This window comes from Pogona vitticeps, chromosome 15 (assembly GCF_051106095.1).
Source record: "Pogona vitticeps strain Pit_001003342236 chromosome 15, PviZW2.1, whole genome shotgun sequence".
Lineage (NCBI taxonomy): Eukaryota > Metazoa > Chordata > Lepidosauria > Squamata > Agamidae > Pogona > Pogona vitticeps.
Genome location: NC_135797.1, coordinates 12,320,253 through 12,348,245, shown reverse-complemented (window position 1 = coordinate 12,348,245; position 27,993 = coordinate 12,320,253). Strand labels below are relative to the sequence as shown.

Sequence of the window (27,993 nt, the reverse complement as noted above, 5' to 3'; positions counted from 1 at the left end):
CCGCGATTGGTCGAGAGCCGGTCGCTTCCTCCTGACGCCACCCCGCGCGCTGTCCGTGGCGGGGGAGAAGAAGGCAAGATGGCGGCGGAGGGGCCCTCCGAGCCCCCCAAGTCCGGGGAGATGCCGTTGCCGGGATACGCGGCCTGGTCTCCCCATGAGCTGCAGGCCAAGCTGGCCGAGATCGGGGCGCCCACGCAAGGTGAGGGGGTGGGGTGTCTGCGGGCCGAGGGGAGGCCTTGGGGCCCGGCCGAGGGTGGGGGGGCTTCTGAGGGGGCCGGGAAGGATCCCGAGGGGCCCCCCCATCCGAGGCAGCCTGGCCAGTGGTGTGGGGATGATGGGAGGTGTAGTTGGCGAGTCCCAGGTTCTGTAGACGCAGAGAGCGTGGAAGGGTTGGGTTCCAGCCAAGGTGGGCCTCGGGAGCCCTTCGGGTGCTTTTGGGACTGGGGGAGTTCAGGGGGGGCTTTTGGGGGGTCTCTGGAGGTGGAGCCTGAGGTTGGGGGGGGTTCGAGTCCACACACACCCCACATCTGTGCCCATCGGGGAGCCAGGGCGGCTCCCAGCAGCTCAAACGAGACAACCTCCCCGGTGCTTTTAAAATACCATATTTAAAAAAGAAAGAAAAAAAAGTAGTTAAAACAGACCTCAAGATTAAAACCAGGGTTTAAAATTAGCATTGAAACCTAGTGGGAGCTTATTATGGGTAGATGGGTGGTTGAGGTCCTCTGGTTATGGAGCCCGAGGTTGTGGGTTCGAATCCTGCCCGCCTCCCCCCCCCCCCCCCCACTGGGTCTCCTGGAAGAGAAGAGCCGGCCTGGGGGGTGGCCTTGGGCCGGGGAAACGGCTTCCGAGTCGGGTCTCCCTGGAAAACCCTGAAAAGGGTCGCCCTAAATCAGAGCTGACTTTGGCAGCACACGATAATCCCACAATGCCCCCCCCCCCCCCCCGTCATGAGGTATCCTGACTTAAGGGAATTCTGGGATGAAAACATCCTTAAAATTGTGCTTGCTCACCTCTTCGGTGAAGAGAATTCTTCCACCAAGAGGTGTTGGGGTCTCTGCCTGTGTAGCTCAGTTTGTGGATGCTGTTTACAGTTTTCTCTTGTGCTGTGGAGACTGGGTAGCCTTAAAGAGGACTCTGTATTCTTGTTTGATCCTTTTTTGCATTGATCGACTCGTCCTGGCTAGCTTTGAATACTAAATAAGTGATGTGAGGTGCCTTGGGATAGAAATATTTTGAATAAATTATGTAGCCTTTTATCTTTCTGATGAAATGGTAGGATGTAAATATTAGTAGTAAAGGAATACACTTGGTGCTCACAATGGGGTACATTTATAATACCCATCACAAGAGACAGCCTAAACAAATGATGGGCTTCAGTGTATTGGGGCTCAGCTGCGTGCAGCCAAGTGTCCTTGAGAAAATTGAGTCCTCATTGAGACATGAAGGTCACGGGGTGGCCCTGGGCCAGTCATTTCCCCCCACCCCCCAGACCAATCTACAGTCAGGTTGTGATGTGGGTGAAGCGGGAGAAAAGCCCTGTGGGCTGCCTTAAATTCACTGGAGGAAAAGCAGAACATTGAACAAATCACAGAGCAACTGATGAGTGACATCTTTTTTTTTTCTTTCCAGGTAGCCGTGAGGAGCTGGTGGAACGTTTGCAAACGTACACGCTTCAGGTGAGCCTTTATGTGTGATGCTTGTAGGAGGTGGCATGTTCTGTTGTCAGGTGTATGTGTGTGTGTGAACTCTGATCTTGGTCACCTACTTGAGGATTAAGGTGTGTGAGAAACTGTCTGGGGATCAGCCTCACATTGGGTTAGGTTTTGTTAGCCTGGTGTTGCTCAACGGGTCCATCTCCAGAAGGCCGGGAGGGGGGGGGGACTTCAGGAGTGAAGATGACAACTGGGTTATGAAAGAAAGGCTGTCTGGAGGGCTGCAGGTCTCTGTTCAACAGAAAGTGCCTTTCGGGTGGTGAAATCCATGCAGGAGGGTTTAATGAATTGCTGGCCTCTTGTGCATCTCCACGCATTACTGTATTGTTGATTTGTAGTTTGAGATACCATTTGTTTTGTCCCCATCCACGCAAGTGGCACCAAATGTTAAAAGTTTAACTATGGAAGGTTTGAAGTCTATGAGCAGTGAGTCGGCCGTTATAAACAGTAAGAGCCCCGTTCTACGTCCACCATGCACAGGCTCTCCTTTAACCATTTCCTTTGTAGACCCACCAGAAGGTCAAGATCTTCTGCTCCCCTCTGCTTCAAATAATTGAGAGTGCACCCTTCTGTTTGAACAAGCGTATAATTCTGAGTTAATTTTTTGTTTTCTAGACGGGGATAGTGCTGAACAGACCCGCTCTGCGGGGAGATGATGGAGACAAGCCCGCCCCACCTCCGATGCCAGGACAGGTGAGTCACTTGTCCGCTAAGACCACCTTGGCTGCATTCATAAGATCAGAGGGCTTTGGGGACAGCAATAGTTCAGTGGTAGAACCTACGCGGGCTTGCAGAATCGTCCCAATTCATTTCCTGGCGGACGTGAACCAGCTGCATTGGTGTTCTGCCTGGACTGCAATTTGTAGCTAGCGCCGCTATATTTATTTTTGGGATTTCAGTCTCACGGCACAGTGTGTCTCCGACCCTCTTTTCAGCCTTTGCCACCTCTCTGTTTCTCGCAGCTCCCTGGAATGCCTCTGCCCCCGCCCCCGATGGGCATGCCCCCGATGCAGCCACCTCCACCCCCGCCTCCCCCTGGCATGGGCCTCAACTTCCCGATGGGCGTAGGACCCCCTCCGCCACCACCTGGCATGGGCCCGCCCCTCCGCATGCAGTCGGTGGATCCTTCCGCGTTGCCCGAGGAAGAGCGGTTGAAGCTGGCCCAGCAGCAGTCCGCCATGTTGATCCAGCAGGAGGAATGAGTCAAGCAGGTAATGATGATGTATAGATTTCTTTTTTTGCTGGAGGGAAGGAGAGCGAAGAGGGGTCTGGTGACCGTGGAAATGAACAAGACCAGGCCCAGCCTTGCCGAAGCATTTAAGCCGGGACTAGACTTGCTGTGGTCCCTCAGTTGCCTCTTGAACTGGGCCAGGGGTTGTGATTGATGGTCTGTAAGGTCGCTGAAACATTGCGTGAAGTCCCAGCCCCATGTGGTGTAAGGGTTCCAAAAGTGTGCTTTGGAGGGAAGTGTTTCCCGACACCTCTGGAAGGCACCGGGTCAGGGGAGGCCGTTGTGGTTGCCTTTGCTCTCTCGTGGCTTTAAAATGTTGCCCTGCCTTTCGGCTTCTCGGACAGGGGTGAATCGTGCCGACCCTCCCGGCTGAGCTCCTTCCCACATTGCTGCTGCTGCTGTTGGTTTTTTGCTGGTCTCTCTGTAGGTTTGTTGTCGTGGCTGTTGTTGCCGCCTGCCTAGTGTCTGTTGATCACAAGGCTTTTTCGTGGCTAGTCTCCGTTGCTCTTCCTGCAGCCAAACTGTATGGCCCTTTCAGAGTACAGTGGTGCCCATAGGAATGCATTAGACCCCGTTTAAAATGTTCCTATGGGCTTAAAACTCACATTTATGCAAAAATCCTCCATACGACCGCCATTTTCGCTGCCCGGTAAGCGAGGAAAGGGCGCGAAAACTCTGCGGGCGGCCATTTTGGAACCGCCGATCAGCTGTTTTTTAAAAATCGCTATGCGAAAATCGGTAAGTGAAACAGCTTGCCGATCATCGCAAAGCGATTTTTTGCCATTAAAAAGATCGCAATGCGATCGCTTTTGCGACCACAAAAAACAAATCACTATTCGGATTCTTCGTTAAACGGGGCGCTCGTTAAGGGAGGTACCACTGTAATTGTTCCTTTGGAGTATAGTTTTAAAAGGCAAATCCCCTGAGGCAGGCAGAAGCCGATCAACCCCTGGCCCCGGGAGCTGGTGTGAGAATGGCCTGGATTAGATCAAGGAGCCAACCAGGTAGTTGAAGAGAGAGAGAGAGAGAGAGAGGCCAAGCTTTATTTATTTCAGAGCCTGGCAGGAGGCTTGGTGTGTATATGTCACAAGTTTGACTCAGTGGCCGAATTGAATGTGGCATGGAAGAGCCGGGGCTGAATCTCAGCGATCAGATGCCTGTTTGGCACGTGGGAGATTCCCCAGCATTTCAGATGGGGCTAGGAAGGAGATCTGGACGCTTGGCAGCCAGAAATTTATAGCCTGATGCCTTTTTAGATTTTGGACTCTGGCTCCCCTTCAACGCCAGTGGGGCAGGCTGAGTGGGGCTTCTGTTGCCGAAAAGATCTGGAAGAGGTCCCAGGTTGCTTCTCCTCCCTTTAGCCAGGATTGAACTCCGTAGACTCCTGGACTAACTCTGCACGAGGCCTTCGGGTTGGCTTCTTAATCAGAATCACGAGGACTCGGATCTTTAGCTTTCGGGAGAGGATCATAACTGAAAGCAGAGTGCATGTTTTACCTTCAGAAAAGTCTTCCGGTGTAGTCCTTTGAGGAAGGGCAGGGAGTCACCCTGGCTAGGGAGAGGCAGCCCAGCCGTTCCATAAGAAGGATTTCACTCCCTCTAAGAGTGCTTCCTGCCTCTTTGTACTGGGCTCAGTCCGGCTTCTTCTCCCACCTCTTCAGGCTGCTGCTCTGATGGAACAAGAGCGTCAGCAAGATATGTCCAAGCTGACCCCTCCTGTAGCCAGAGCTTCTCCGGATGTGGGGTCAAGACCTCCGGGGTTGCCAAGAGGTAAGTTCCCTGGGTTGAGAGAAGGAAGCAATCAGTCGTGATGGGGAGTGCTCGTTAATTCACGGAAGACAAGTAGCATCTGAACGTGCTACAGACGTCTTCTGTCTGTGTAGTGGATTAAATGTCAGCGATGGATTCCCTTTTGAACAAAGAGCATATTTCGGGCAAGGCGATCCCAGACTCGGCCCTCTCTTCGGTTTTTCAGAAAATAAACTTCCCTGGAGGAAGAGGTTACCCAGTGTATTCCATCTTTTTTTTCCCCAGTGCAAACGAGATACAAGAGATGCAGTGGCTGATTTTTAAATCTTTTTGTCCCTTTCAGTCCAAAGAGGTCCCGGAGTATCGTACCGTGTAATCTGTAGAAATCCACTCCTGCCTGTGAGCTTACAATCTTTAAAAGAAATTCCCCTTTTCTTTTTTTAAAGACATGGTGGACTTCTATTCCTGTTGAACCCTAGGTGGTACGGCCAGGGGGTGCTAAACTCCAGGATGCCTGTGGAGGACCTAAAGTTGAAAAGTAACGCAGATGGGAAGGGAGAAGCTCACAGATGGATCAGGTTTTTTTATCAGGGTTGATGGAATGACCCTTTCCCCCAGCTTCTCAAGCGTTGCAACCTCAGAATCTCTCGTTTGGGGGATTGTTGAACGGAAGGGGCCTTCAGCCTTGGAGGCTGTTTGCCGAAATAGGGCAGGAATCTGAGGGAATCAGAAAAGCAAAGTTTCCCGTCAATCAAAGTGTGATCCCTCGAACTCTGTACCAAGGGAAGTCAAATAGCCTCTTTGGCTTTTGAGAAGCAGTGGAGAATTTTTCCCATTGTGGGACTGTCAGCATAGTTTCACTTACAGTGGACCCTCCACTTAAGGAATTAATCCGTATTGGAATGGTGGCTGCAAGTCGAAAAGTCTGTAAGTCGAATCTCCATTGACCTACAATGCACTGAAAACCAATTAATCCCATAACCAATGGTTTTTATTCTATTTTTATTCCATTTTGGTTTTTTTCTGGTCTGTAAGTCGATTCTCTGGCTGCAAGGCGGATCTGAATTTTGCAGCCAGAGAAGTCTGTAACTCGAAAAGTCTGTAAGTCGAGCCATCTGTAAGTCGAGGGTCCACTCTATAGGCAAAAGTGAGCTTTAAAAGCCACCCGTTCCCCCCCCCCCCGGCCTGGCTTTGTTGTTGTTTAGTCGTTAAGTCATGTCCAACTCTTCGTGACCCCATGGACCAGAGCACGCCAGGCCCTCCTGTCTTCCACTGCCTCCCGAAGTTGGGTCAAAGTCATGTTGGCCGTTTCGATGATCCTGTCCAACCATCTCATCATCCTCTGTCATCCCCTTCTCCTCCTTAAAACTCCCAGGTTGGGGGCGGTGAGAAAACCTGACAACAGTGGCCAGCTCGAGGACGGAGTGTCTTGCTTATTTGTTCTGGAAAAACTGTTTTTTTCCCCTCCTTTTTCTAGGGAATCCCTCTGTGGGTTCATCTGACAGCATCCCGGGTCCAAGGCCCCGTGGCCCCCCTCCTCCTCCTGGAGAAGACAGTCGAGAGGTAGGTGTTTATCACGGGGGGGTGTGTGGGTGTGTGCAAGAGGGTGGCTGGAAGAGAGACATGATCTAATGAAGGAAGGACTTGCGATGGGGGAGGAAAGGCCTTCACTGGATTCTACACCTGGTTTAGGCCAGTTCAAACAACTTGACAGGGCGATGCTGCTGCAAAGACCCTCTTGGAGGCTGTTTGGGTTTCGGAGAGATTCCGTTGGTGTCTTACGGAGAATCGAGTGGGTGGGATGAGAAAAAAAAATATTTGGATCGATCAGCATGACGGGGTCTTATAGTGTAGAGTTTATTAATTGATCTAGCTTGTATAGCGCCTCCGTAGCGCACGTTTGCCATGGAGCATTCGATCCGAGAAAACACAGTGTATGCTGTAGTTTTGGAAGAGGTGGCCGTGATCTGATAAAACAGAATCCCGGAGCACAATAATTTTGCACGGATTAGATTTGCACATCTAATATGAATGGGTTTGCCTCCCCCCCCCCCTTGGAACTGGCCAGCCTATTTCTCATTACACCTTGGCGTACTTGGTGAGAGCTGAAATGAGACCTGTTTTGTCACTTTCAGGTGGATGACTCTGGGGTGGGCCCCAAAATCCCTCAAGCCCTGGAGAAGATCCTTCAGCTCAAGGTGGCGTGTGTCGCTCTCCATCTTGGCGTTGCATCCTCACTTCCCTCCTGGCTAATCTCGGAGGCTGCCCAATGGGCCTTGAGGATTCCTGGGGACTTTCCCGGGTGATGCTCAAAGGAAGCATTATAGATCACCCGTTATTAGAGGAGGCCCGCTTTTAGGGGCTCACGGAGTGTGACTGTCACAACGGGAAATTTTCTCACCTGCCTCCCCCCCCCCCCGATTTGCCGTTTAAGCTTCCGTGATTTGCCTTCAGGGCACGAGATTCTGTCCATGTCGGGTCCCTCAAATGCCACATTCAGCAGAAAACGACATTTCTCCAGCCTCAAACGCAAGGCCCTCCATGACGGGTTGCCCACACTTCTGTTTGAGCGGGGATTCGAACCGAGATCTCCCGCGTTCCCATCGTGCTGTCTCACCCCACCCCCTATGCCACACTGCCGCCTTCTGATGACGTCACAAAGGGGAGGCCAACCCTTCTGTCTTTGGAAGGCTGGCAGCCTTCCGTGCTCCAAGAGAGCCCCAGGCTTCGCGTTCTCCCCTGTGAGCAGGCAGGAAAGCGCTGGGAAGCGCTGGGCAGGCGGTATAGAGGGGGGGGGGGACGCTACCCAAGTCTTTAAGGGCGGTGAGCAGAAGGCTCCATCCACTCTGCCACCATGGATTATCTCACCGTCCCGACAATGCCTTCACTGCCTCAGATGGAAAAAATCCTGACCAAAGAGGATCAGGCCCCCACTGGGGCTCCCGGGACCTCCGCGACGCCCGTCGGCCAGGTGTCGGTGGTCTCTCTGTCCCTCCCACCCACTCAAGAACCGTCCACCCTCATGGCGGCCACCTCCATGATCTCCCACCCCACCAGCAGGTCCAGAGATTCGAGGACACACAGCAAGACCCATAAGAGCAGAAGAGGGAGCAAGGGGACGTATCCCACGCACCAGACGAAAGGTAGGATCGGGACCTCGCCCGCTTCGGGGGTCCCGACAAGATCACTCCTCCAGGGCCTGGTTTTCCAGAGGGGAAAGGCCGCTGGAAACCAGGTTTTTCCCCCAAAATCACTGAATCATAGAAAAGTGAAGTTGGAAGGGGGACCTACAAGGCCATCCAGTCCAACCCCCTGCTGAAGGCAGGAACATAGTCCAAGCAGATCTGCCAGGGGGTGATCCAGGTTTTTCTTGAAGGCCTCCAGGGCTGGAGCGCTCCCCAGCTCCCGAAGTCATGGGCTTTGTTGTCGTACAGCTCTAACAGTTAGGAAGTTTTTCCTGATCTTCTACCGAAATCTGGCTTCCTTTAACTGGAGCCCGTTGTTGCCTGTCCTGCACTCTGGGGTGATCGAAATAGACGTGTTGGCAACTTTTGTGGGGCCACTCTCATGGGACAGAGCCCACGTCACCCTATCCATCCCATAAGGAATTCATTAATCTTTAGGATCCTATTACAGTGGTGCCTCTTTAGACAGTTACCCCCGCATGACAGTTTTTTCGCTAGACACTGGCTTTTTGCGATCACTGTAGCGATTCACAAAACAGTGATTCCTATGGAGGAATTTTGCTGCACAATGTTTGGTCCCTGCTTCGCAATCCGATTTTCGCTGGACGACTATTTTGACAGCTCCCTCCCCCGCTCGCAAAACGGGTGTTTTCGGGACCTAAGCTTCGCAAGACAGCAATTTAAACAGCTGATCGGCGGTTCGCAAGGAGGCTTTCCTATGGCCGATCTTTGCTAGACAATGACGATTCTTCCTCATTGGAACGCATTAAACAGGTTTCAATGCATTCCAATGGGGAAATGCTTTTCGCTAGACGATGATTTCGCTAAACAGCGATTTCAGTGGAACGGTTTATCGTCTAGCGAGGCACCACTTTTTTTTAATTTTTTTTTATTTATTTATAACTATAACAAAAACAAATCATATACATAACACATATACACTTACAACACAATAACAGTGTTCCCCACCACCATATACGGGACCTCTTGCCATATTCTTCTTTTTCTTCTTCTCATTCTTCTTCTTCTATTGTCTTCCTCTCCAGAACTGCTTAGATTCTTGATTTGGAGCTGAGCAGCCGGTCAATGATTAAAATGATTAAAGAATTGATAACTAATCTAATAACAGCAGCTAGATTGATTATTGCTAGACAGTGGAAATTAAAGACTGAATTACAAATTGAAGAATGGTATAAAGAAATATGGAATATAGCATTAAATGATAAATTAACTTGTAATTTAAAGATGAAGAAAGGAGAGTTGAAAAAGAACAATTTTTATGTAATATGGGGCAAATTTTTGGAATATGTGTTAATAAGGGGAAAAGCGAGGCACCAGTTTTGTAGGTTTACCTTGCAACGGGCTCATGTGGCTTCCCTTCTGGAAGGAGCCCAAGTCGGTGAGTTGTGATCCTGGTCTTGGAGGTCTCCCCTCCTCGGTTGCGGCATGCAGCAGGACCAAGCCCTGGGCGTTATCACCCATCCTGGATCAGAGACAGGTCCCTTCCTGTTGGAGCGTGGGCCGGAGAACAGCTCATGCGCTGAACAAGGGGCCAGATTGGGAGACTCTGGGGGGGGGCAGAGTGCCTTGCAGAAGGGGAGCGGATCCCGAGCAAACCTCCCGTGGCCGGAGACCTGCAGAATAGGGTGAAGGAAAAGATGGCTTCCAGGCCCTTCCTAAAATATCCCCGTTGCTCTCGCAGGTGGGGGCAAAGGCCAGCACCACCACAAGCGGAAGCACCGGCGCATGACTTTACGGGAGCTGGTGACCCGCGCTTGGCGAGAGACCGTCCCGTACCTTCTCGCCTTGCGGAGTATCATCTACAACCTCACGCAGTCCATGTTCTTTGACATCTTCATCGGCACGGTGGTGGCCATCAATAACATCCTGCTGGTCGCTCAGACGTTTGCGGTGGTGGAGATTCGGGGAGGTAAGCCAGTCATCAGCGTCGCCATCGATTGTCCGGGGAGGGACAGCTTCCCCGATCCGCATTTATTTCTTTATTGACACCCCGCTTTTCTCCTGAGAGGGACCCGAGGCACTGACGTCCGACAACGAAAAGGCAATCGTTCATAGCTAAAACCAGGAAGGGGGAAAAATATTTCAAAGGACGTTAACGAGTATTGTATCAAAAACAGTAAATGAAATCCATATTAAGAAGAACTTTTGAAAAGCAGCAGAGCACAACAAACCCCCTTCATTCCGATTCTCAATTTTCCTTCTTCCATTTCCACACATGGTGCTGTGTTTCCCCCCCTCTAATAAACCTTTCTTGGCATTGTTTGGAATAGAAAAGATCTCTTTGGCTATTCGGTGCCCCTTGCTTGCTGGTATAGAAACCTAGCATGGACCTTTTCGGTGTCGCTTGTTGTTGTTTTCACCCGTGTTTATAGCGTCTGGCGTGAGTTTCTGTATCTTTTTTAAAAATTGGTTTTGTCATTTTGAGAACAACGTATCGAAAGGCTGTTTTTGTTCTTGGGCCGTCAAGTCACCTCCGGCTTCCGGCAAGCCTGTGAATCGCAGGTTTCCGGATCTCTTCCCCCCCCCCCCGTCAGCTTTTGAACCCTTTTCGGCCACTGTAAAAAGGAGTGGAGGGTTTTTTGGGGGGTAGGAAATATCTCTTTAGCTGCATGGGTGCCTCGGCCAGTCTCTCCTGCAGAGGGGACCCCCACCAGAGGACCCCTGGATCCAGAGGAGGAGGAGGAACCCCCCCAGTCGAGAGACCCCACGTCCGGGCCCGGCATAGCTGGCCAAGCAAAAGAAGGAGGAAGGATCTGGTCCCTGGAAGGATTTGTTCCCTTCTATGCTTGCGCCGTTGCTGGTCTGAAAGATGCTGGTGAACTCACTCTCTACGTTGTCAGCGACTGTCCTTTTTAACCATCCTTTTTCGGTGCACCCACAGTCTTTGTCTCCCTGAAGGGACGTTGAAATGCCCTCTGATTCCGAACATTTTGGTGGGTGTCCCCAAAGAGAGAACTCGGGGGCTTTTCTCGTGGGCTGCCCACCTCGGTGTCCTCGTGGGCTGTCAAGTCACCTCCAGCTCATGGCGACCCCATGGATGAGCCGTCTCCAAAATGCCCCCCTCCTCAACTGCCCAGCTCTTGCAAATTCAAGCCCGTGGCTTCCTGGAGGGAGTCGGTCCACCTCGTATTGGGGTCTCCCTAAAACCTAGCCAGGTAGAATCGCATTTTTCCCCCCACAGGGGCCAAGCGTTGCTGGGGACTCGAGGAGGCGTCGTCGTCATGCAAGAAAGGAACTTTTCCAAGCCGTCCTTAAGTCTCGGCTTCATTTGCGGCTTTTCTCTGGGCTTTCGCGAAGGCTGAGCCTCCTTCGCATCACGCAGAACGAAAGCCTGCAGAGTTTTAACAATTGCAAGAGGGCAGGAAATGGTGGACTTCTTAATTTGCTATGATCCTGTGTCTACAGCAGTGGAGAGAGAGAGAAGGGAGGTCCGTGCGGGTTTTGTAAAAAATCCATTTGTCGGCACAGGTCCTTGACTCGGGCAGCAAAATATCTTGGACTGCCGTGGCTTTCCTCGTAGAGAAAGACGGCGTCTCCTTCTCTCCTTGTTAACGGTTCTCTTCTTCTTCTTCTGACTTTCTAGAGTGGTTCTTCTCAGCTATGGATCCTGTCTTCCTTTCCGTCTACGTGGTGGAAGCGATCCTCAAGATAGTGGCCTTAGGCGTGGACTATTTCCGTGACCCGTGGAACGATACCGGTGGGTCTCGGTGGTCGGAGGGTGGATTTCTGAACAGGGGCCGTTCATTCTCAGATGGCATGGAAACACTGGGAGTGGACCTTTACAAGTAGACCCCAACCAAATAAATAAATAAATAAAAATCAGGTCTCAAAGTGAAAAATCAATTTGATTTGGTTTCCCTTGAATGCCAAAACTGTTGTACTGCATGTGGAATTCCATGTAAGTCCCAAAGTTGGTTCTGGTGACAGGGCAGGGGGAAATCAAGAGGCTACTGTGAAATCAGTGTTTTGGTGTTTTCTTGCTTGTTTTCAGAAGCAAAATGCTCTAACACAATTTGTCTTGTGCAGAAAGGCAGTTCCTTAGGGTTTCTGTAAGGGGAACTGTCCCTTTAAATTACAGGCTTTCTGCTTCCACTTTGGACAACTAAGAGCCACTAGCTTTGCAAAATACCTGCTCTTCGCTTGTCAATTTGAACCAATTCGGCTGTCTGCTTCATGGGCTTTCCTTTTTTGGTTTGGGGATGGTCATGATGTGCTCTTCGGCTTCATGGCCTCATGGCTTGTACCTAACCATTAGCTTCTACAACCAGCACATCTTTGAATTAGGATTGCACTCTATATCAAGGGAGAACAAATGGTATAAATAAGCCCTTATGCCAAAATTTAAAACCTACGTATGTGTCCAAGGAAAGAGACAGGATTCCCTTTGACTCATACAGTTCGTGGTTGGGATGTATTAAAACCTTTTTTCTTTTTTTTTGCTTGGAAAAGCTATTTGTTTCTTTGCCTTAGGTGATAAGAGATATTTTTTCTGAACTGAGGAATTATGCTCCAAAGCACTCTGCCCATGCTCAGGAGAGGTTTCCTGCTTCTGTCAGCTTAACCGTGAGCAAGGCTAGTAGCTGCACTGTCTAATCTCACAGGCTGCGAGCGTTCACTTGTGTTTGTTTTTTCCTCCTCCTCCTCCTCCTTTCCTCCCGGCCAGATTTCTTCATCATGATCATGACGGTGCTGGATTTTCTGCTGCCCTTGTTCATCTCCTCCAGGCAAGGGAATCGGGGCAACACTGTGACCCTTTTCCGCGTCCTCAAAATCTGCAAAGGGATCCGCGCCATCCGCGCCATCCGCTTCCTACTCACGCTCCGGTCAGCGCCTAGTCTGTAGATCCACCAGTGCTTTAATGAGTTGAAAGAAATGTGTCCGGGACATCCTTTGATGGAGGAACTGTCTAACATTATATGTGATCACGGTTTCTAGTGCCATGACATTCTGCTTCCTGTGATAGACCTAGAGCCTCTGGAATTATTATTATTATTATTATTATTATTATTATTATTATTATTATTATTATTATTATTATTATTATTATCATCATCATCATCATCATCATCATCATCATCATCATCAGTCACTACTACTACTACTACTACTAGCCATGTTAGTTTTAGGCATCTAAAGGCTGTACTGTACTGTAGATAGCATGGTGTCTGACGCCTTCTAGTGGCCAGTTCTGGTAACTTCACCATTAGAAATATATTTCGGGGGGATTTTTCGCATCATATTTAAAATATTCTCCAGCCATGGGCAAGCAAAGCAGCAGAGACCAATGAGGCGGGTAAGAGGATCCGACTGTAGTGATTTCCAAACGCTGGCCTCCGACACCCTTCCCAGCCTTGTCCATATGACTGCCAAGCCCTCTTTATCATGGGATGGTTTCCCCTGAAGTTTGGAAAGTTCCTTTTTTTGGAGGGGGGGGACTACCTTTCCCAGTCCCTGCTGGCTAGTGGACTGTCGGGGCTATCCTACGAATCGTTTGTTTCCCTGAATTTCTGGCCAAATTGCCGTCCTTCCTTGGCCAGAGAGATAAGGTAGACCTTCTCCTCCCCCTCAACTAACCATCTGCCGGTTCGTTTGTTCGCCTCTGCAGGGTGATGGAAAACGTTCGAGAAGTCACCAGTACGTTTATGCTGTCGTGCCAGTCCATTGGGGCCATCATCATCGTCATGTTTACTTTACTCTGTATCCTTCCCAGGAGGAGTGGATGGGTGGTCAGGAGGGAGAGAGAAGCATCAAAACATGATGAACAAAAAGGAATAAAATACAGTGGTGCCTCGCTAGACGATGATAATCCGTTCCACTGAAATTGCTCTTTAGCGAAATCATCGTCTAGCGAAAAGCACTTCCCCCTCGGAATGCATTGAAACCTGTTTAATGCGTTCCAATGTGGAAGAATCGTCGTTGTCTAGCGAAGATCGGCCATAGGAAAGCCGCTTTGCGAACCACTGATCAGCTGTTTAAATCGCTGTCTAGCGAAGCTTAGGTCCTGAAAACACCTGTTGTGCGAGCGCGGAGGGAGCTGTCAAAATCGTTGTCTAGCGAAAATCAGTTTGCAAAGCAGGGACCAAACATTGTCCATCGAAATTCCCCCACAGGAATCACTATTTTGCGAATTACTATAGTGATTGCAAAAAGTCAATGTCTAGTGAAAAAACTGTCATGCGGGGTAACTGTCTAGCGAGGCGCCACTGTATATGGTGAATCTTATTGAAGACAGCCTAGGATGGGGTGCCTCTGTCTTTTGGGGGGGGCTGCGTCAGTGTAGCGCTACTTATTAAATCCAAGGAAGTTCAACCTTCTTTCTTTTTCATATTGCCATTTTAAGAGAAGAAAAGAAAAAGCCCAAATCCGGCTTCGCTTTTCGACCGAAAACAAAAGATCATTTTGTTCCCAGTGACCCCCATTCTCCCGGGTAATGTTCCCAAACAGAAGGCATTTTTGAGACAAAACTGCGGGGGACGTAACGGTGGACCTCAAAACTTTTCGAGAAGGAAAACACGGACGTGTCCCTGTATAAGGGGTGGACTCCTCGGTTACTCTCCCTTTGAATAAGCTGGAAACCCTTCCCTTTCGCTGCCTGTCCTACCTCGTAGGGTTATTGTGCTGTTCAAGCAGGAGAGGAGGAGAACCGTGGTTCCCCCCCCCATGGGAACATTGGAGGGGGAAAAGGCAGGTGAGGAGGAGGTGGGGAAAAAAACCCCACCAATCTTTTTATTCCTTAACGCTCCCCGTCCGCCCCTCAGTCATGTCCTCAGTCGTGATGCGCGACATGTTCTGTGACGCCGACCCGGCACATTTCGGAGATATTTTCAAGACCATCTTCACCCTGTTCCAGTTATTCACGCTGGACGACTGGTCCCTGATTTACCTGACCTGCTACGATGCAGGTGGGAGAAGCCGAGAGGCTGCCGGCGTTTCTCGGTTCGAGAAGTCCTTTGGCATCAGGAAAAGGGCCCAGATCCCAAACCCGTGTCAGGCCGCTTTCTCGGTGCCTTGCCGTGGGCTGGTGGGCCACCCCGTGGCTTGTTTCGAAGGCCACGGCGGCGTGGATGATCCTGCCCTCACCGTGTTCCTTTTCTCGCTTCCAGGGGCCTGGTACGTCATCATCTTCCTCATCGTCTACATCCTCGTGCAGTACTTTCTGCTTCTCAAGTAAGCGCATGACAGGATTCTCCCCATAGGCTAAAGATGTCTGTGTGTGTGTGTGTGTGTGTGTGTGTATTTGGTAGTCCAAAACCCCCAGTTGGCTTCCCTCTGCGTCAGACGACGGCTCCCAGCTTATGTCAACCTTTGCCTCAGGCCCATGGGTGTTGTAGTCCAAAAGATCTGGGGTGGGCTGGGGGCTGCCCCCTCGGGGACATCCAACCGATGTGACTTCCCCCAAAGTGGGGGGGGGGAAATAACTTTTGGAACGATCACGCTCCCAATCCACTAGCCAGCACTGGATGGGATCCGGAGTCCAGAAAATTCTCTCCCCCCGCCCCACCCGTGGGCTGTCCAGAGACGTCCGAGGATCGAGAAAAGACTCTTGATGAAATGGCAAGAGAACATTCATTTACGTCTCGCCTATCGCGGCTTCTCGCTAAGGAAAGGTCTACCAAAGCTGCCTACATTGCCTTCTCCCCCACCCACCCCAACAGACTGTCCTGGGAGGTGACATCCAAAACATCTGGAGGGCCAAAAATCCACATCTGCCAGCTGTGTCCCTTTCTCTCTTGCAGCCTGGTGATTGCAGTCCTGGTCGATAATTTCCAGGTGGCGCTGCTTAAGCGCCAAGAACTCCAGAAGCAGAAGGTGAGTGGGACTGTGTGACCCGCCCCCCCCCTTGCAACCAAAATGTGCATGTCTCCCCAGGGTTGTTCCTGCGGTGCTGCGTGTATAGAGTTAACGTCATGGGTGGGTAGGCTGATCAACGGGGGGGGGGGGAATTAATCCTCATTGATTCAATGCATGGGCTGTATTTATGGGGGTTGTCTAACCGCAATGCCTAAACAAATCTCGGTTGCAATTCAATACAGTCGGACTCCTCTTTCCATGGGATCGGTAGCCGTGGCTTCACTTATCCGCAATCTGGCAATATTAAAAATAATTTTTAAAAAACCCCAAACCTAGAAATATGTATTTTCATGATGTATTTACCAGAACTCATCACTAGAGGGAGCCAGAGAACATGCTATGTATTCAGCATCATCTCTGGCTCCCTCTACTGGCTAGTTCTGGTAATAAAAGTCAAAATCTTTTTTTTTCTGGATTTTTTATTTTAGCTTGCTAAAAATCCTCTGTCGTCCCCTTCTCCTCTTGCCTTCGCATTTTCCCAACATCAGGGTCTACAAGATGGGTTTGCTATCTTTTGCTGCCGTCTAGTGGAATAAAGAATAATCAGAGCCTTTTTTAATTTCCAAAACGTCAACTTTTTAACACTGGGGAAGTCGTTGTGCTTTGCCACCCGAAGGGCACAGAAACACCAGCGGTGGTAATCAGAGGATTGCCACAACCATCATCTTCAAGAGCAGGGGTGGGATAGTGAGATGGCTTAGCCTTTTCTCTTCGTAGCTTTTCTTTAGCTCTTTCGGTTAGGCTCAAAAACGTCAGAAAATATCAAAAACCAAATCAAAGTAAAAACCTAGAAGTCCAGATCCCCACTTCTAACAGGGATTTTTCAACTGGGTACCTAATTTTGGAGTTAGGTGCAAACGGTTGGTCTTGGAGGTTTCCGGGATCAAAACGGCACATTTTTTAAAAAATTCTGACCGTATATTTTTTTCTCCCCCTTCCGGCTGTCATGGGGTCAGACCAGGGAAGGGGTTAGGGTCGGGCTACCTGCGCTCCGCAGGCCAGGCTTCGCCGTCATCCGTTTGAAGATCAGATGAGAAGGACAGGTGACCAAGTTGCTGACTTATGTGTTTGTGGTTTCTCTCCCCCGAAATCGACAGAAGCTGATCCAGCCGGAGGACAGCACAAAGGAGGACGGTCCTTCTAGCAAGCCAGCAGGTGACCCTGCCATGGGGTTTATCTCGGGGCGGGGATATTGGATGCTCAATGGATTGCCTTTGCGGCACGTAATGAGCAAATTCTCAAAGACGCCCTGTAATTGAGAAAAGCAAGACAGCTGGTCTGCGGACCCAGAGCGACTTTCTCCTACGATTGCCTAAAAGACCCTGAAATTTTGGGGCACGGGGCTTGGAGATCAGAATTTTCCAGGAGAAAAATTAGAATTTCTCCAAAAAAAAATTCTGATGGCAAGCTGGCAAAGGTCAGATCAGACATGCAAGGAATTTCGTTTTTTGGATTTTTTTAAACAACATTCCCCATCGGAAGGACAGGTCCTCTCGACAGCTCAGACAAATCATCGATTCTTGAAATCAGGGATGCGGGAAAAGGAAGTGAACCCACAACGCTTGTTTTTGTTGTTGTTTTAAACCTGCTCGCTGGTCTGTTTGTGTCCTCCCCATCACAGAGAAGGGGAAAAAGAGAGAGGAACGCGAGGAAGAATTCTTTAGGCGGATGGTCATGGAAAAATACGGGAACCTCGAGTTGGCCGAGAGGTGAGCGGGATCCGGGCCGGCCCAACCAACAGCAAGGACTGGTTGCAAAGAAAAGCTTGCTTGCGTGCGTGCGTGCGTGCGTGTGTGTTTGTGTGTGTGTGTGTGAGAGAGAGAGAGAGAGAGAGAGAATATTTAGTTATCAGGGAATTGCGACAATTCAGATGTCATCATCCTCCTAGAACGGCAGAGCCGGAAGGGACCCTCTGGATTATCAAGGAGGCCCAGCGGGGGGAATCGAACTCGCAACCTCAAAACCACGGAGCTCTAGGCGCTTGATTCCAGCCGGTGATGAGGGGCTGATGGGCCTCGGAGTCCGACACCATAATAAATTCTAGGAGAACGCATATTGCATTCTTCTGGGGCTTAAGCCTGACCGCGGGCAGCTGACAACAAGGAAAACGAGCCACACAATGCAATTCGCATCCGAATCAAACATAATAAAAAAACAAGGATTGTCGGAGCCAACAATACAGAAGCACTGCATTTAAAAACCCTACTTATCTCACCATCCGAGGCCTGCGATTTGAGAGTATTTGAAATACAAATTTAAAAAACTACACCCACCAAAACCTAGTGGAGGAAGTTTCTCTCCCAGCCCTAGATAAGTTTAGTTTTCTATGTCAAGTAGAACGTATTGAACATCCGATAAGTTCTTGGTTTTTTTTTATTTTTCTTTTGTTGAGTAAGCACAAGCAAGCCTATTTAAGAGAATACTGTATACGGATGTCTGTTTTTAAAAACCAATAAAAAAACTGAACTTTAAAAAAAACCCTAAAAATGGATGTATGAATATATCAATGTTCTAAGATAAGTTTTTTAAAAAAACATTTAAGTCCTATCTAACTTGAGTTATTAGAAGGCTAGAACAAAGGATGTGAGCTACTCAGAATAGTGCTATATACACCAATGGGGTGGTATATGAATGAATGAATGAATGAATGAATGAATGAATCAATGCATCAATGCATCAATGAATGAATCAATGCATCAATGAATCAATGAATGGAGGCTGGATTTGGGAGGCTCTGATGTCCTCCAGGGGACATGGAGAAGAATCTTAGCAAACAGGAGCTAGAAAGCCGGGGATTTTCCTTAAAACCTCTCACCGTTTCCTTGGTTCAGGGAATGGCAGCTTCTCTACAAGTACTTCCAGCTGATGACCGCGATCGAGACCCATCAGCAGCAGTTCCATTCTCAGTCGTCCACCACGGACAAGATCCTGGATACTTTCTTTGAGGTGAGGGGCCCTCTTGAGGTCATGAAGATGTTCCCCCCCCCAGGCCAGCTTCTGGGGGAGATGGTCTGGATAACTGCCTTTTTCCTTCCAACGTCCTGCGGGTCATCTTATACCCTTCGCCCGTCAGGATCTCTGGAGGGGAGGAGAAATAGGTAGAACGAGGGATGAAACCGGGTGACCTCGGGCCAGTCACAATGTCTCAAGCCTACCAACCTCGCAGGGCGGTTGTGAAGAGACAGCAGAGAGGGAGATAGCCCGAGGCCTTGCCCTGAGTTCCGTGGAGGAAGAGACAGGATGTGAATGTGACCAACGAATCATAAAAAAATGCTTTCCGAAAACCTAGTGTCCACGATTAGCGCTCCCCCCAGTCTCAGCCTGCATGTCTATGATGGGAGTTGTAGTCCACACAGGCTGGGGAGGATGGGACTTCATCCAGCAAGCTTGCAGTTGCAAAAGGCTGAGTCTTGTAGGCCTTGATTCCTTCCGGCAAAGCGACCGGTTGATGAGCGGGTGATGATTTGAAAAAGGGAAGGGGCCCTCGGTTGTTTCTGCAATTTAATTCAGGGAAAAACCCCAGAATCTAGTGACAGAATCCATGCATGCTGTGTGTCAGCAGCTGTTATGGAGACCCAAGAATGGCCGTCTGCAACAAAGGTCAACGGTGGAGGAGTAGGAAGGGTGTAAAGCCTCAGAATAGCAACCTCCATGTCAACCAAGCAGTTGCTTAGCAAGAGGGAGGAAATCCTCAGATATAGCTGGCGGTTAATCTCTTGAGAAACTTTCTGGTTGCTTTTTACATTCATTACCGCGCTAGATGAAGGATACAGAGGGCAGTCGTCCAAAATCATTTGCAGCCACTGGATTAAAAAAATGAAATAAATCACTTTGTTCCGTGTTTATCCCCCCCGCCTCCTCTTTTCAGACAGCTCAACAGGATGACCTCCCGAAGTAATGGAGAGAAAGACATTTCCGTGGTGCCGGCAAGAGGCAATTTCTGCCTGCTCTTCGTGGTTTACTATTTTCATTCATTGCTTCCTTTTGGGGGAATAGTATTTGTATCTATTTAGGGTATATGTTAAATGTTTTGTGTATGAAATAGATTTTTCAATAAGGCCCAACACAGCCATCTGCTTTAGGGATTTTTCCCCCCTATTCAATTAAATTAATTGAAAAAAGGCAAAACGGTCCAGAGCATAAGAGGACATACATGTAAAGTAAAGGCACTTGTTGGTTAATAAATGAGGTCTTGGCGCAAAGGACGTAGAGTCTTCTCTGGCTTGCACGGAGCAGTTCCGTCAGTGTTTTTTGGCCCCTATACTCCGAGGCAGAATGGAGTCCGGTCCCATCCTACATAGGGTAGGGAATAGGTGTCTATCCCGCCGCCCCCCCCCAGCGCCCCACAGTCTCATCTAGCTCCAGGGGCGTCCAGTTGGGGCAGCCACCCGTCAAAGGGTCATGCTGGGCTTATCTGCATCTCTGGGTTGCCCCCCTGGCACACCCGCTTTGGGTGGGGGGCTGTTCCGTCGCTTGCCCCTTTCGGGTCTGGGCCGGGCCAGCCTGGGTCGCTCTCCTCCGCTGACTTAGGAGGGCGAGCGGGGATGGTGAGCAGTCGTTGGCCCCACCCCTCTGGAGTTAGGGGCCACCGGTGGGTTGGGGGTCCCCCTCTCTGGGGTGGTGGGTCGGGGGTAACCCTCTCTGGGGTGGTGGGTCGGGGGTCCCCCTCTCTGGGCCGCCAGAGGTCCTCCCTCGCTTCGCTTTTGGTGTAGGGGATGCTCTCGTTCCCACAGGATGCAAAAAACTGAGGGCTCGGGTCACAAAGCGGCAAGTGCCCCCCCCGGCCGATGCTTTAACAAAATTGTATATATTGACAGGATTTGCCCCCAAACCCTTGACGAGTCTAAACGCTTGCAGCATCTTCATAGAGGAAGGGCCGAGCAGAAACCGCTCCAGATGTTCACAGATGTGGGAACGGCCCCTCCTCACGTTCTCTAGTAGGCCTTGCGTGCCTTCCAGTGGATTCTGCCCTCGGTCGACTCTTTCCAGGGTTTGGCAGGCAGGCCGAGGCGCACGTGCAGCTAAAGAGAGATTTTCTACCCCCAAAAAACTCCTCCACTCCTTTCTAGAGTGTCCAAAAAGGGTTCAAAAGCTGACAGGGGGGGGGGGAGATCCGGAAACCTGCGATTCACAGGCTTGCCGGAAGCCGGAGGTGACTTGACGGCCCAACAACAAAAACAGCCTTTCGATATCTTGTTCCCAAAATGACAAAACCAATTTTAAAGAAAGATACAGAAACTCACGCCAGACGCTATAAACACGGGTGAAAACAACAACAAGCGACACCGAAAAGGTCCATGCGAGGTTTCTATACCAGCAAGCAAGGGTCACGAAAGGTTTATACCTCGTGGGAAAAGACTGTTTTAAACCAATGTCTGAACAGAAGCAGGGGGTCAAAGAAGCAGACGGGCAGAGTCAAGAAAGGAAGGTCCCAGAACGCTTCCTTTAGGGTTCGAGTTACTCTCTGCTCATCCCTCCCCTCCTTATCTCAGCTGCTGAACCCATCTGCCCCAGGAGTGGACAAATGGCCCGGTTCCCCCCTTCCTTCCTTCCTCCCTTCCTGTCCTCCCAAGTCTCCTCCCACCCTGGTCCAAAACAAAGGGCAGAACAGGACCCATCATTCCCTTGATGGCCCATTTCTTGTCCGGTGGTAAGAAAACCCCATTCACAGAATAAAAAGACCTCTTTGGCAGAGGTGGTGGTGAAGGCTTCTGGGAGTTGTAGTCCAAGAACATCTGGAGGCCCAAGGTTGGGGACCACTGCCCTAAACAAAAGGACAACTGACTTACAATGGGTCCAAAGAAACCACACCATACTCAGCAACAGAGACCTTAAATGAAAAACCAAGCTCCTTCACAGAGTTTGGTGGACCTCGGGTGGAAAAATGCTTATAAGGGTCGAGTCTCCAGATTACAGAACTGATATGAGATCTGCAGGAATAGAGGAGTCCAATTAGCAAGAGAGACAGAACTCTCAGGGTGTAATTGAACAGAATATTTGGCCCAGAACCACGAGAATGCCCTTAACACATTTCCCTAAGGTGGCCCTCAAGCCTGGTCTGGCTGTCTGAAATGAATATCCAGGTTTCTCCTGCAGGGTGGAGAGAATCTGGTCCAGCGTGGATCTGATTTAAATCAAAGTACTTTCAATCCTTATTTAAACTTTACATCAGATTTTTAAATGATTTATATTTTACCCTGTTTCCCCGAAAATATGATGTAACCTGGAAATAAGCCCTAGTACAGTATGATTTTTCGGGATGCTCGTCATATAAGCTGTACCCCAAAAATAAGCCCCAGTTGAGTGAAACCCTGTCTTCCATCCGTGTGCAGCCACCAGAAGAAGAGGATTGTATTTGAATAAACGTAGATTGTACATGGAAAAAAAATAAAGCATCCCCTGAAAATAAGCCCCAATGCGTTTTTGGAGCAAAAATTAATATAAGATCCTGGCTTATTTTCGGGGAAAGAGGGCAAAAATCCATTTTCAGAAAGAGCCTGACCAAAATAAGGGAGTTTTGTGGGCTCATACATATTACCTCTCTTTATGCTGTCCTCCCCTCCCAGCAGTTAGCAGCATGAAGTACAGCAAACAGTTCTAGCACAGAAATCAACAACACATCTTCCGACGAAAGGGCAGCAAAGGAGATACTTTCTTTGCAATGTGCAATGTCTTAATTAAATATTTTTTTATTTATTTTATTTTATTTATTGTATTTATACCCCGCCTATCTAGTCATTTTGACCACTCTAGGCGGCTTACAACATAAAGGATAACAAGTTCAAGAAAATTTTATAACAATAAATACACGGCAGAATCCACAGAGAAATTCATATCGAAAGGGAACAGCCTGAAATTTTGGTCATTATAAACTCAAAATGGCATGATACTCCGTAAGCCATAAGTTTTACCGCAGAAAGCTTTGCACCTCAATCCAGATGTTGTTACATGAACTCTTGCGCTCATGTTACAAAATGGCTGGATTTCACACGTTGATTTTGAAAGGTCAATAATCATAAAAAGAAAGAAAGACATGCAAAACAGCATACTTCACTTTAGCTTGGAAATGGCAGAGAAAAATTATAATTTTCAGCACACAAACTTCCCTAACCTTGCAGTACCGTTAGAAGTCAATGAATACAGAAGCCAAACGTTCAAAAGGCACAGCATCCTCCAACCTCAGTTTAAGCTTTGGTTTCTTCCTGGGATGACTAACGGTATCCTGAATGATTCGCCTCGTGCACAATTAAGCGACGGTACTTCCCACACATACTAGACTCGATTCCAAAGATATTTGACTTTCTTAGTATCTCTCCAGAGAAAAAGGGCCCTTTAGAATATTTAACATTTTTGCTCTAACATGAATAAAGAATGTTCATCTCGGTTCTTACCTTCCCTCTGGACCAAAACATGGATCGCCATGCGAGCCATCACAGGAAATGTCTCCAAAAATTTTTCCCCCAAGTTTCGAGCCGCCGTCCTGGAAGGGGGGCTGCCGGGGAGACCCGGGGTTGGGGGCTGCTTGGTGAGCCTCAGCAGGGCACGTGGGCCGGATCCAGGCCCCGTCGGGTCAGGACCACCTCGTCCTGCAGGCGAGTCGGTTGAGCAAGCCAGCAATGGGCTGAGCAGGCCTGGTGAGAAAAAGGGACATTTTATAAGGAGGATGAGATGGATGATGGGGTGGGGGGGTGAGAGGGAGAGAGAAAACCCTCCCCAGCCCGTTAAGACTCTGGCTACGGAGACGGGCGATGGAAGAGGCCACCCTGTACGGCTCACACTTCCACAGAACAACCGCCTTCTGCTGTGTTTCCTCAACGGCCTATATTTGGTTTTTAAATTGTGGGACACAGCCGGTCGGAAAGCACCTGGGGGGGGGGAGGGTGTGCCCCCGTTGCCCCCTTTCCATAGGAACCGCCTAGAGTGGTCCATTGGTCCAGATAGGCGGGGTACAAATCAAATCAAATCAATCAATCAATCAATCAATCAATCAATCAATAAAATATGGGCAACTCTGACCAAGCTGTTGGTGGTTTTCAAAGGAGTCGCCTTGTTAAGTTTGTCTGAGCCTGCTGGCAAAGTGAAAAAGCGAAAAGAAAGGGGGGGGGAGGAAAGGACAAAAAATATATATATATTGTGGTACTTGAACACGTTGGTTGCCATGCCAGTTTTGATGGGCAAAAGTCCATTTCTTCAAAAACCAAACCAAATATGGCTGGTGTGTATAATAATAATAATAATAATAATAATAATAATAATAATAATAATAATAATAATAATAAATATTAATATTAATAATAATAATCATCATCATAATAATAATAATAGTAGTAGTAGTAGTAGTAGTAATAGTAATAATAATGTTACTACACCTATATAATATATATTATGTTATATATAATATATATAATAATTATTATAATAATTTTACTACACCTGACATCAAGGGAAGGAGGGAAAATGAAAAGCGGAAACCAGACACACACATATATATATAAACTGCCTAAAATCATCTCTCCTCAACATCATCCCTCTTGTGCTTCCATGAGAAGGACTGGACTGGATAAATTATAGAGAGTCCCTGGCAGTTCTAAGGATGATGAAGGTGATTCCAGGTCTAATTCCTACTATCTATAATGTCTTCGCTTCACAGTATTTCAAGCAGGAATCTCTACCTTTTCCTCTCCGTGCAAATTCATTCCCCATTCCCGAGTTTACTAACACCCCAAAATAAAAAATAAAAAAAAAATACTGTGTGTACACTACAAGAGAGCCTCGGAACCAGTTAAAAACTACAGCTCCCAGAAGTCATTGCGCCACCCTCCCTCCCTCCCTCCCTCCCTTCCTCCCCAGCGGTCCTGCTTCCTGATTGGTCCGGGTGGGCGGCTGGCGCCCTCGCTTCCCCTTTGCGACGATTGGTCCTCTGCCCAGAGCGCCCTTCCGGCTTGTTGGGCGTCGCGCGCCTGTGTCGTTGCACGGCCGCGATTGGTCGAGAGCCGGTCGCTTCCTCTTGACGCCACCCCGCGCGCTGTCCGTGGCGGGGGAGAAGAAGGCAAGATGGCGGCGGAGGGGCACTCCGAGCCCCCCAAGGCGGGGGAGATGCCGTTGCCGGGATACGCGGCCTGGTCTCCCCATGAGCTGCAGGCCAAGCTGGCCGAGATCGGGGCGCCCACGCAAGGTGAGGGGGTGGGGTGTCTGCGGGCCGAGGGGAGGCCTTGGGGCCCGGCCGAGGGTGGGGGGGCTTCTGAGGGGGCCGGGAAGGATCCCGAGGGGCCCCCCCATCCGAGGCAGCCTGGCCAGTGGTGTGGGGATGATGGGAGGTGTAGTTGGCGAGTCCCAGGTTCTGTGGACACAGAGAGCGTGGAAGGGTTGGGTTCCAGCCAAGGTGGGCCTCGGGAGCCCTTCGGGTGCTTTTGGGACTGGGGGAGTTCAGGGGGGGGTGTTGGGGGGGGTCTCTGGAGGTGGAGCCTGAGGTTGGGGGGGGTTCGAGTCCACCCCCCCACATCTGTGCCCATCGGGGAGCAAAGGCCGCTCCCATCATCGAGACAACCTCCCCTGTGCTTTTAAAATACCATATTTTTTTTAAAAAAGAAAGAAAAGCAGTTAAAACAGACCTCAAGATTAAAACCAGGGTTTAAAATTAGCATTGAAACCTAGTGGGAGCTTATAATGGGTAGATGGGTGGTTGAGGTCCTCTGGTTATGGAGCCCGAGGTTGGGGGTTCGAGTCCTGCCCGCCTCCCCCCCCTCCACTGGGTCTCCTGGAAGAGAAGAGCCGGCCTGGGGGGTGGCCTTGGGCCCGGGAAACGGCTTCCGAGTCGGGTCTCCCTGGAAAACCCTGAAAAGGGTCGCCCTAAATCAGAGCTGACTTTGGCAGCAAACGATAATCCCACAACGCCCCCCCCCCCCATGAAATGTCCTGACTTAGGGGAATTCTGGGACGAGAACATCCTTAAAATTGTGTTTGCTCACCTCTTTGGTGAAGAGAATTCTTCCACCAAGAGGTGTTGGGGTCTCTGCCTGTGTAGCTCAGTTTGTGGATGCTGTTTACAGTTTTCTCTTGTGCTGCGGAGACTGGGTAGCCTTAAAGAAGACTCTGTATTCTTCTTTGATCCTTTTTTGCATTGATCGACTCGTCCTGGCTAGCTTTGAATACTAAATAAGTGATGTGAGCTGCCTTGGGTCATTTTTAAGGAGAAAAGTGGGATAGAAATATTTTAAATAAATTATGTTGTCTTTTAACTGTCTGATGAAATGGTAGGATAGAAATATTAGCAGTAAAGGAATGCACTTGGTGCTCACAATGGGGTGCATTTATAGTATCCATTACAAGAGACAGCCTAGCTTCTGCTCAAATAAATGATAGGCTTCAGTCCAGCAGTCTAACAGCTACAGTGTATTGGGGCTCAATTGTTGCAGCCATGTGCATAGAAGTGCATAGCATTCCTTACAGACAAGTGCACAGGCTTGGGAAGAACAGGGGAGCCTCTGTGTTTCCTCCGTGCTCAGCATAGCTAGGATTTAGGCTACCAAAGGAGGAAGCCTTCTTCAGCAAACATGGAAATGCAGCAGGTTATTAAAGGTGAAGTGGAATGCTTAATCCTTGCTCAGCCAACCACAGTTTTTTAAGTCACAGTCTAGTTGTGTTTTTCTGCTCACTTATAGGAACATCTTAACATGGATGAGAGTCAATATGGTACCATACCATATTAAAGAAGGAATTTTTACATCCAATTTCTAGTCCTCATTGAGACATGAAGGTCACTGGGTGGCCCTGGGCCAGTCACTGCCCCCCCCAGACCAATCTACATCACAGATTGTGATGTGGGTAAAGTGGGCAAGTGGGAGGAAAGCCATGTGTGCTACCTTAAATTCACTGGAGAAAAAGCAGAATATTGAAGAAATCAACAGATACAAGTGATATAGAGCAACTGATGAGTGACATCTTTTTTTCCCCTTCCAGGTAGCCGTGAGGAGCTGGTGGAACGTCTGCAAACGTACACGCTTCAGGTGAGCCTTTATGTCTGATGCTTGTAGAAGGTGATGTGTTCTGTTGCCAGGTGTGCATGTGTGTGAACTCTGATCTTGGCCACCTACTTGAGGATTAAGGTGTGTGTGAAGCTGTCTGGGGATCAGCCTCACGTGGGGGTAGGTATTGTGAGCCTGATGTTGCTCAACGGGTCCATCTCCACAAGACCAGGGGAACTTCAGGAGTGAAGACGACATCTGGGTTATGAAAGACAGGCTGTCTGGAGGGCTGCAGCTCTCTGTTCAACAGAAAGTGCCTTTCGGGTGGTGAAATCCATGCAGGAGGGTTTAATGAATTGCTGGCCTCTTGTGCATCTCCACGCATTATTGTTGATTTGTAGTTTGAGATACCATTTATTTTGTCCCCATCCGCGCAAGTGGCACCAAATGTTAAAAGTTTAAAGAATGTGAGAATGGCCTGGATTAGATCAAGGAGCCAAACAGGTAGTTGAAGAGAGAGAGAGAGAGAGAGAGAGAGAGGCCAAGCTTTATTTGTTTCAGAGCCTGGCGGGAGGCTTGGTGTGTATATGTCACACGTTTGACTCAGTGGCCGAATTGAATGTGGCATGGAAGAGCCGGGGCTCAATCTCAGCGATCAGATGCCTGTTTGGCACGTGGGAGATTCCCCAGCATTTCAGATGGGGCTAGGAAGGAGATCTGGACGCTTGGCAGCCAAAAATTTATAGCCTGATGCCTTTTTAGATTTGGGACTCTGGCTCCCCCTCAACGCCAGTGGGGCAGGCTGAGTGGGGCTTTTGTTGCCGAAGAGATCTGGAAGAGGTCCCAGGTTGCTTCTCCTCCCTTTAGCCAGGATTGAACTCCGTAGACTCCTGGACTAACTCTGCACGAGGCCTTGGGATTGGCTTCTTAATCAGAATCACGAGGACTAGGATCTTTAGCTTTCGGGAGAGGATCATAACTGAAAGCAGAGTGCATGTTTTACCTTCAGAAAAGTCTTCCGGTGTAGTCCTTTGAGGAAGGGCAGGGAGTCACCCTGGCTAGGGAGAGGCAGCCCAGCCGTTCCGTAAGAAGGATTTCACTCCCTCTAAGAGGGCTTCCTGCCTCTTTGTACTGGGCTCAGTCCGGCTTCTTCTCCCACCTCCTCAGGCTGCTGCTCTAATGGAACAAGAGCGTCAGCAAGATATGTCCAAGCTGACCCCTCCTGTAGCCAGAGCTTCTCCGGATGTGGGGCCAAGACCTCCGGGGTTGCCAAGAGGTAA

The 27,993-nt window shown here is 49.4% G+C and overlaps 3 protein-coding genes and 1 long non-coding RNA gene across 4 annotated transcripts in view; 3 read left to right on the top strand and 1 right to left on the bottom strand.

The window, feature by feature from the left end:
* The first annotated feature begins 31 nt into the window (after positions 1–31).
* Positions 32–27,993, top strand: LOC144584893 (splicing factor 3B subunit 2-like). The gene is made up of 5 exons (XM_078382113.1): positions 32–199; positions 1,630–1,676; positions 2,328–2,405; positions 2,675–2,923; positions 27,881–27,993. The coding sequence occupies exons 1-4, from the start codon at positions 79–81 to the stop codon at positions 2,912–2,914; spliced, it is 486 nt and encodes a 161-aa protein (XP_078238239.1). The 5' UTR covers positions 32–78; the 3' UTR covers positions 2,915–2,923; positions 27,881–27,993.
* Positions 4,610–19,951, top strand: LOC144584889 (cation channel sperm-associated protein 1-like). Its single transcript, XM_078382107.1, has 14 exons — positions 4,610–4,713; positions 6,170–6,255; positions 6,828–7,835; positions 9,580–9,807; positions 11,482–11,595; positions 12,562–12,721; positions 13,504–13,595; positions 14,657–14,800; positions 15,002–15,065; positions 15,635–15,707; positions 16,847–16,904; positions 17,371–17,458; positions 18,581–18,695; positions 19,618–19,951. Exons 3-14 carry the CDS (start codon positions 7,547–7,549, stop codon positions 19,645–19,647), a joined length of 1,455 nt encoding a protein of 484 aa, XP_078238233.1. The 5' UTR covers positions 4,610–4,713; positions 6,170–6,255; positions 6,828–7,546; the 3' UTR covers positions 19,648–19,951.
* LOC144584898 (uncharacterized) lies at positions 18,109–23,868 on the bottom strand. The gene is made up of 2 exons (XR_013539375.1): positions 23,141–23,868; positions 18,109–18,827 (listed from the first exon to the last, which is right to left on the bottom strand). It is a non-coding gene; the product is annotated as an uncharacterized LOC144584898 (long non-coding RNA).
* LOC144584892 (splicing factor 3B subunit 2-like) overlaps positions 24,709–27,993 on the top strand; it is a 37,008-nt gene continuing 33,723 nt past the window's right edge. Inside the window, exons 1-2 of the mRNA XM_078382112.1 lie at positions 24,709–24,924; positions 26,709–26,755. Of these exons, the coding sequence (XP_078238238.1) occupies positions 24,804–24,924; positions 26,709–26,755 (168 nt within the window). The 5' untranslated portion in view covers positions 24,709–24,803. The remainder of the gene's footprint in view (positions 24,925–26,708; positions 26,756–27,993) is intronic.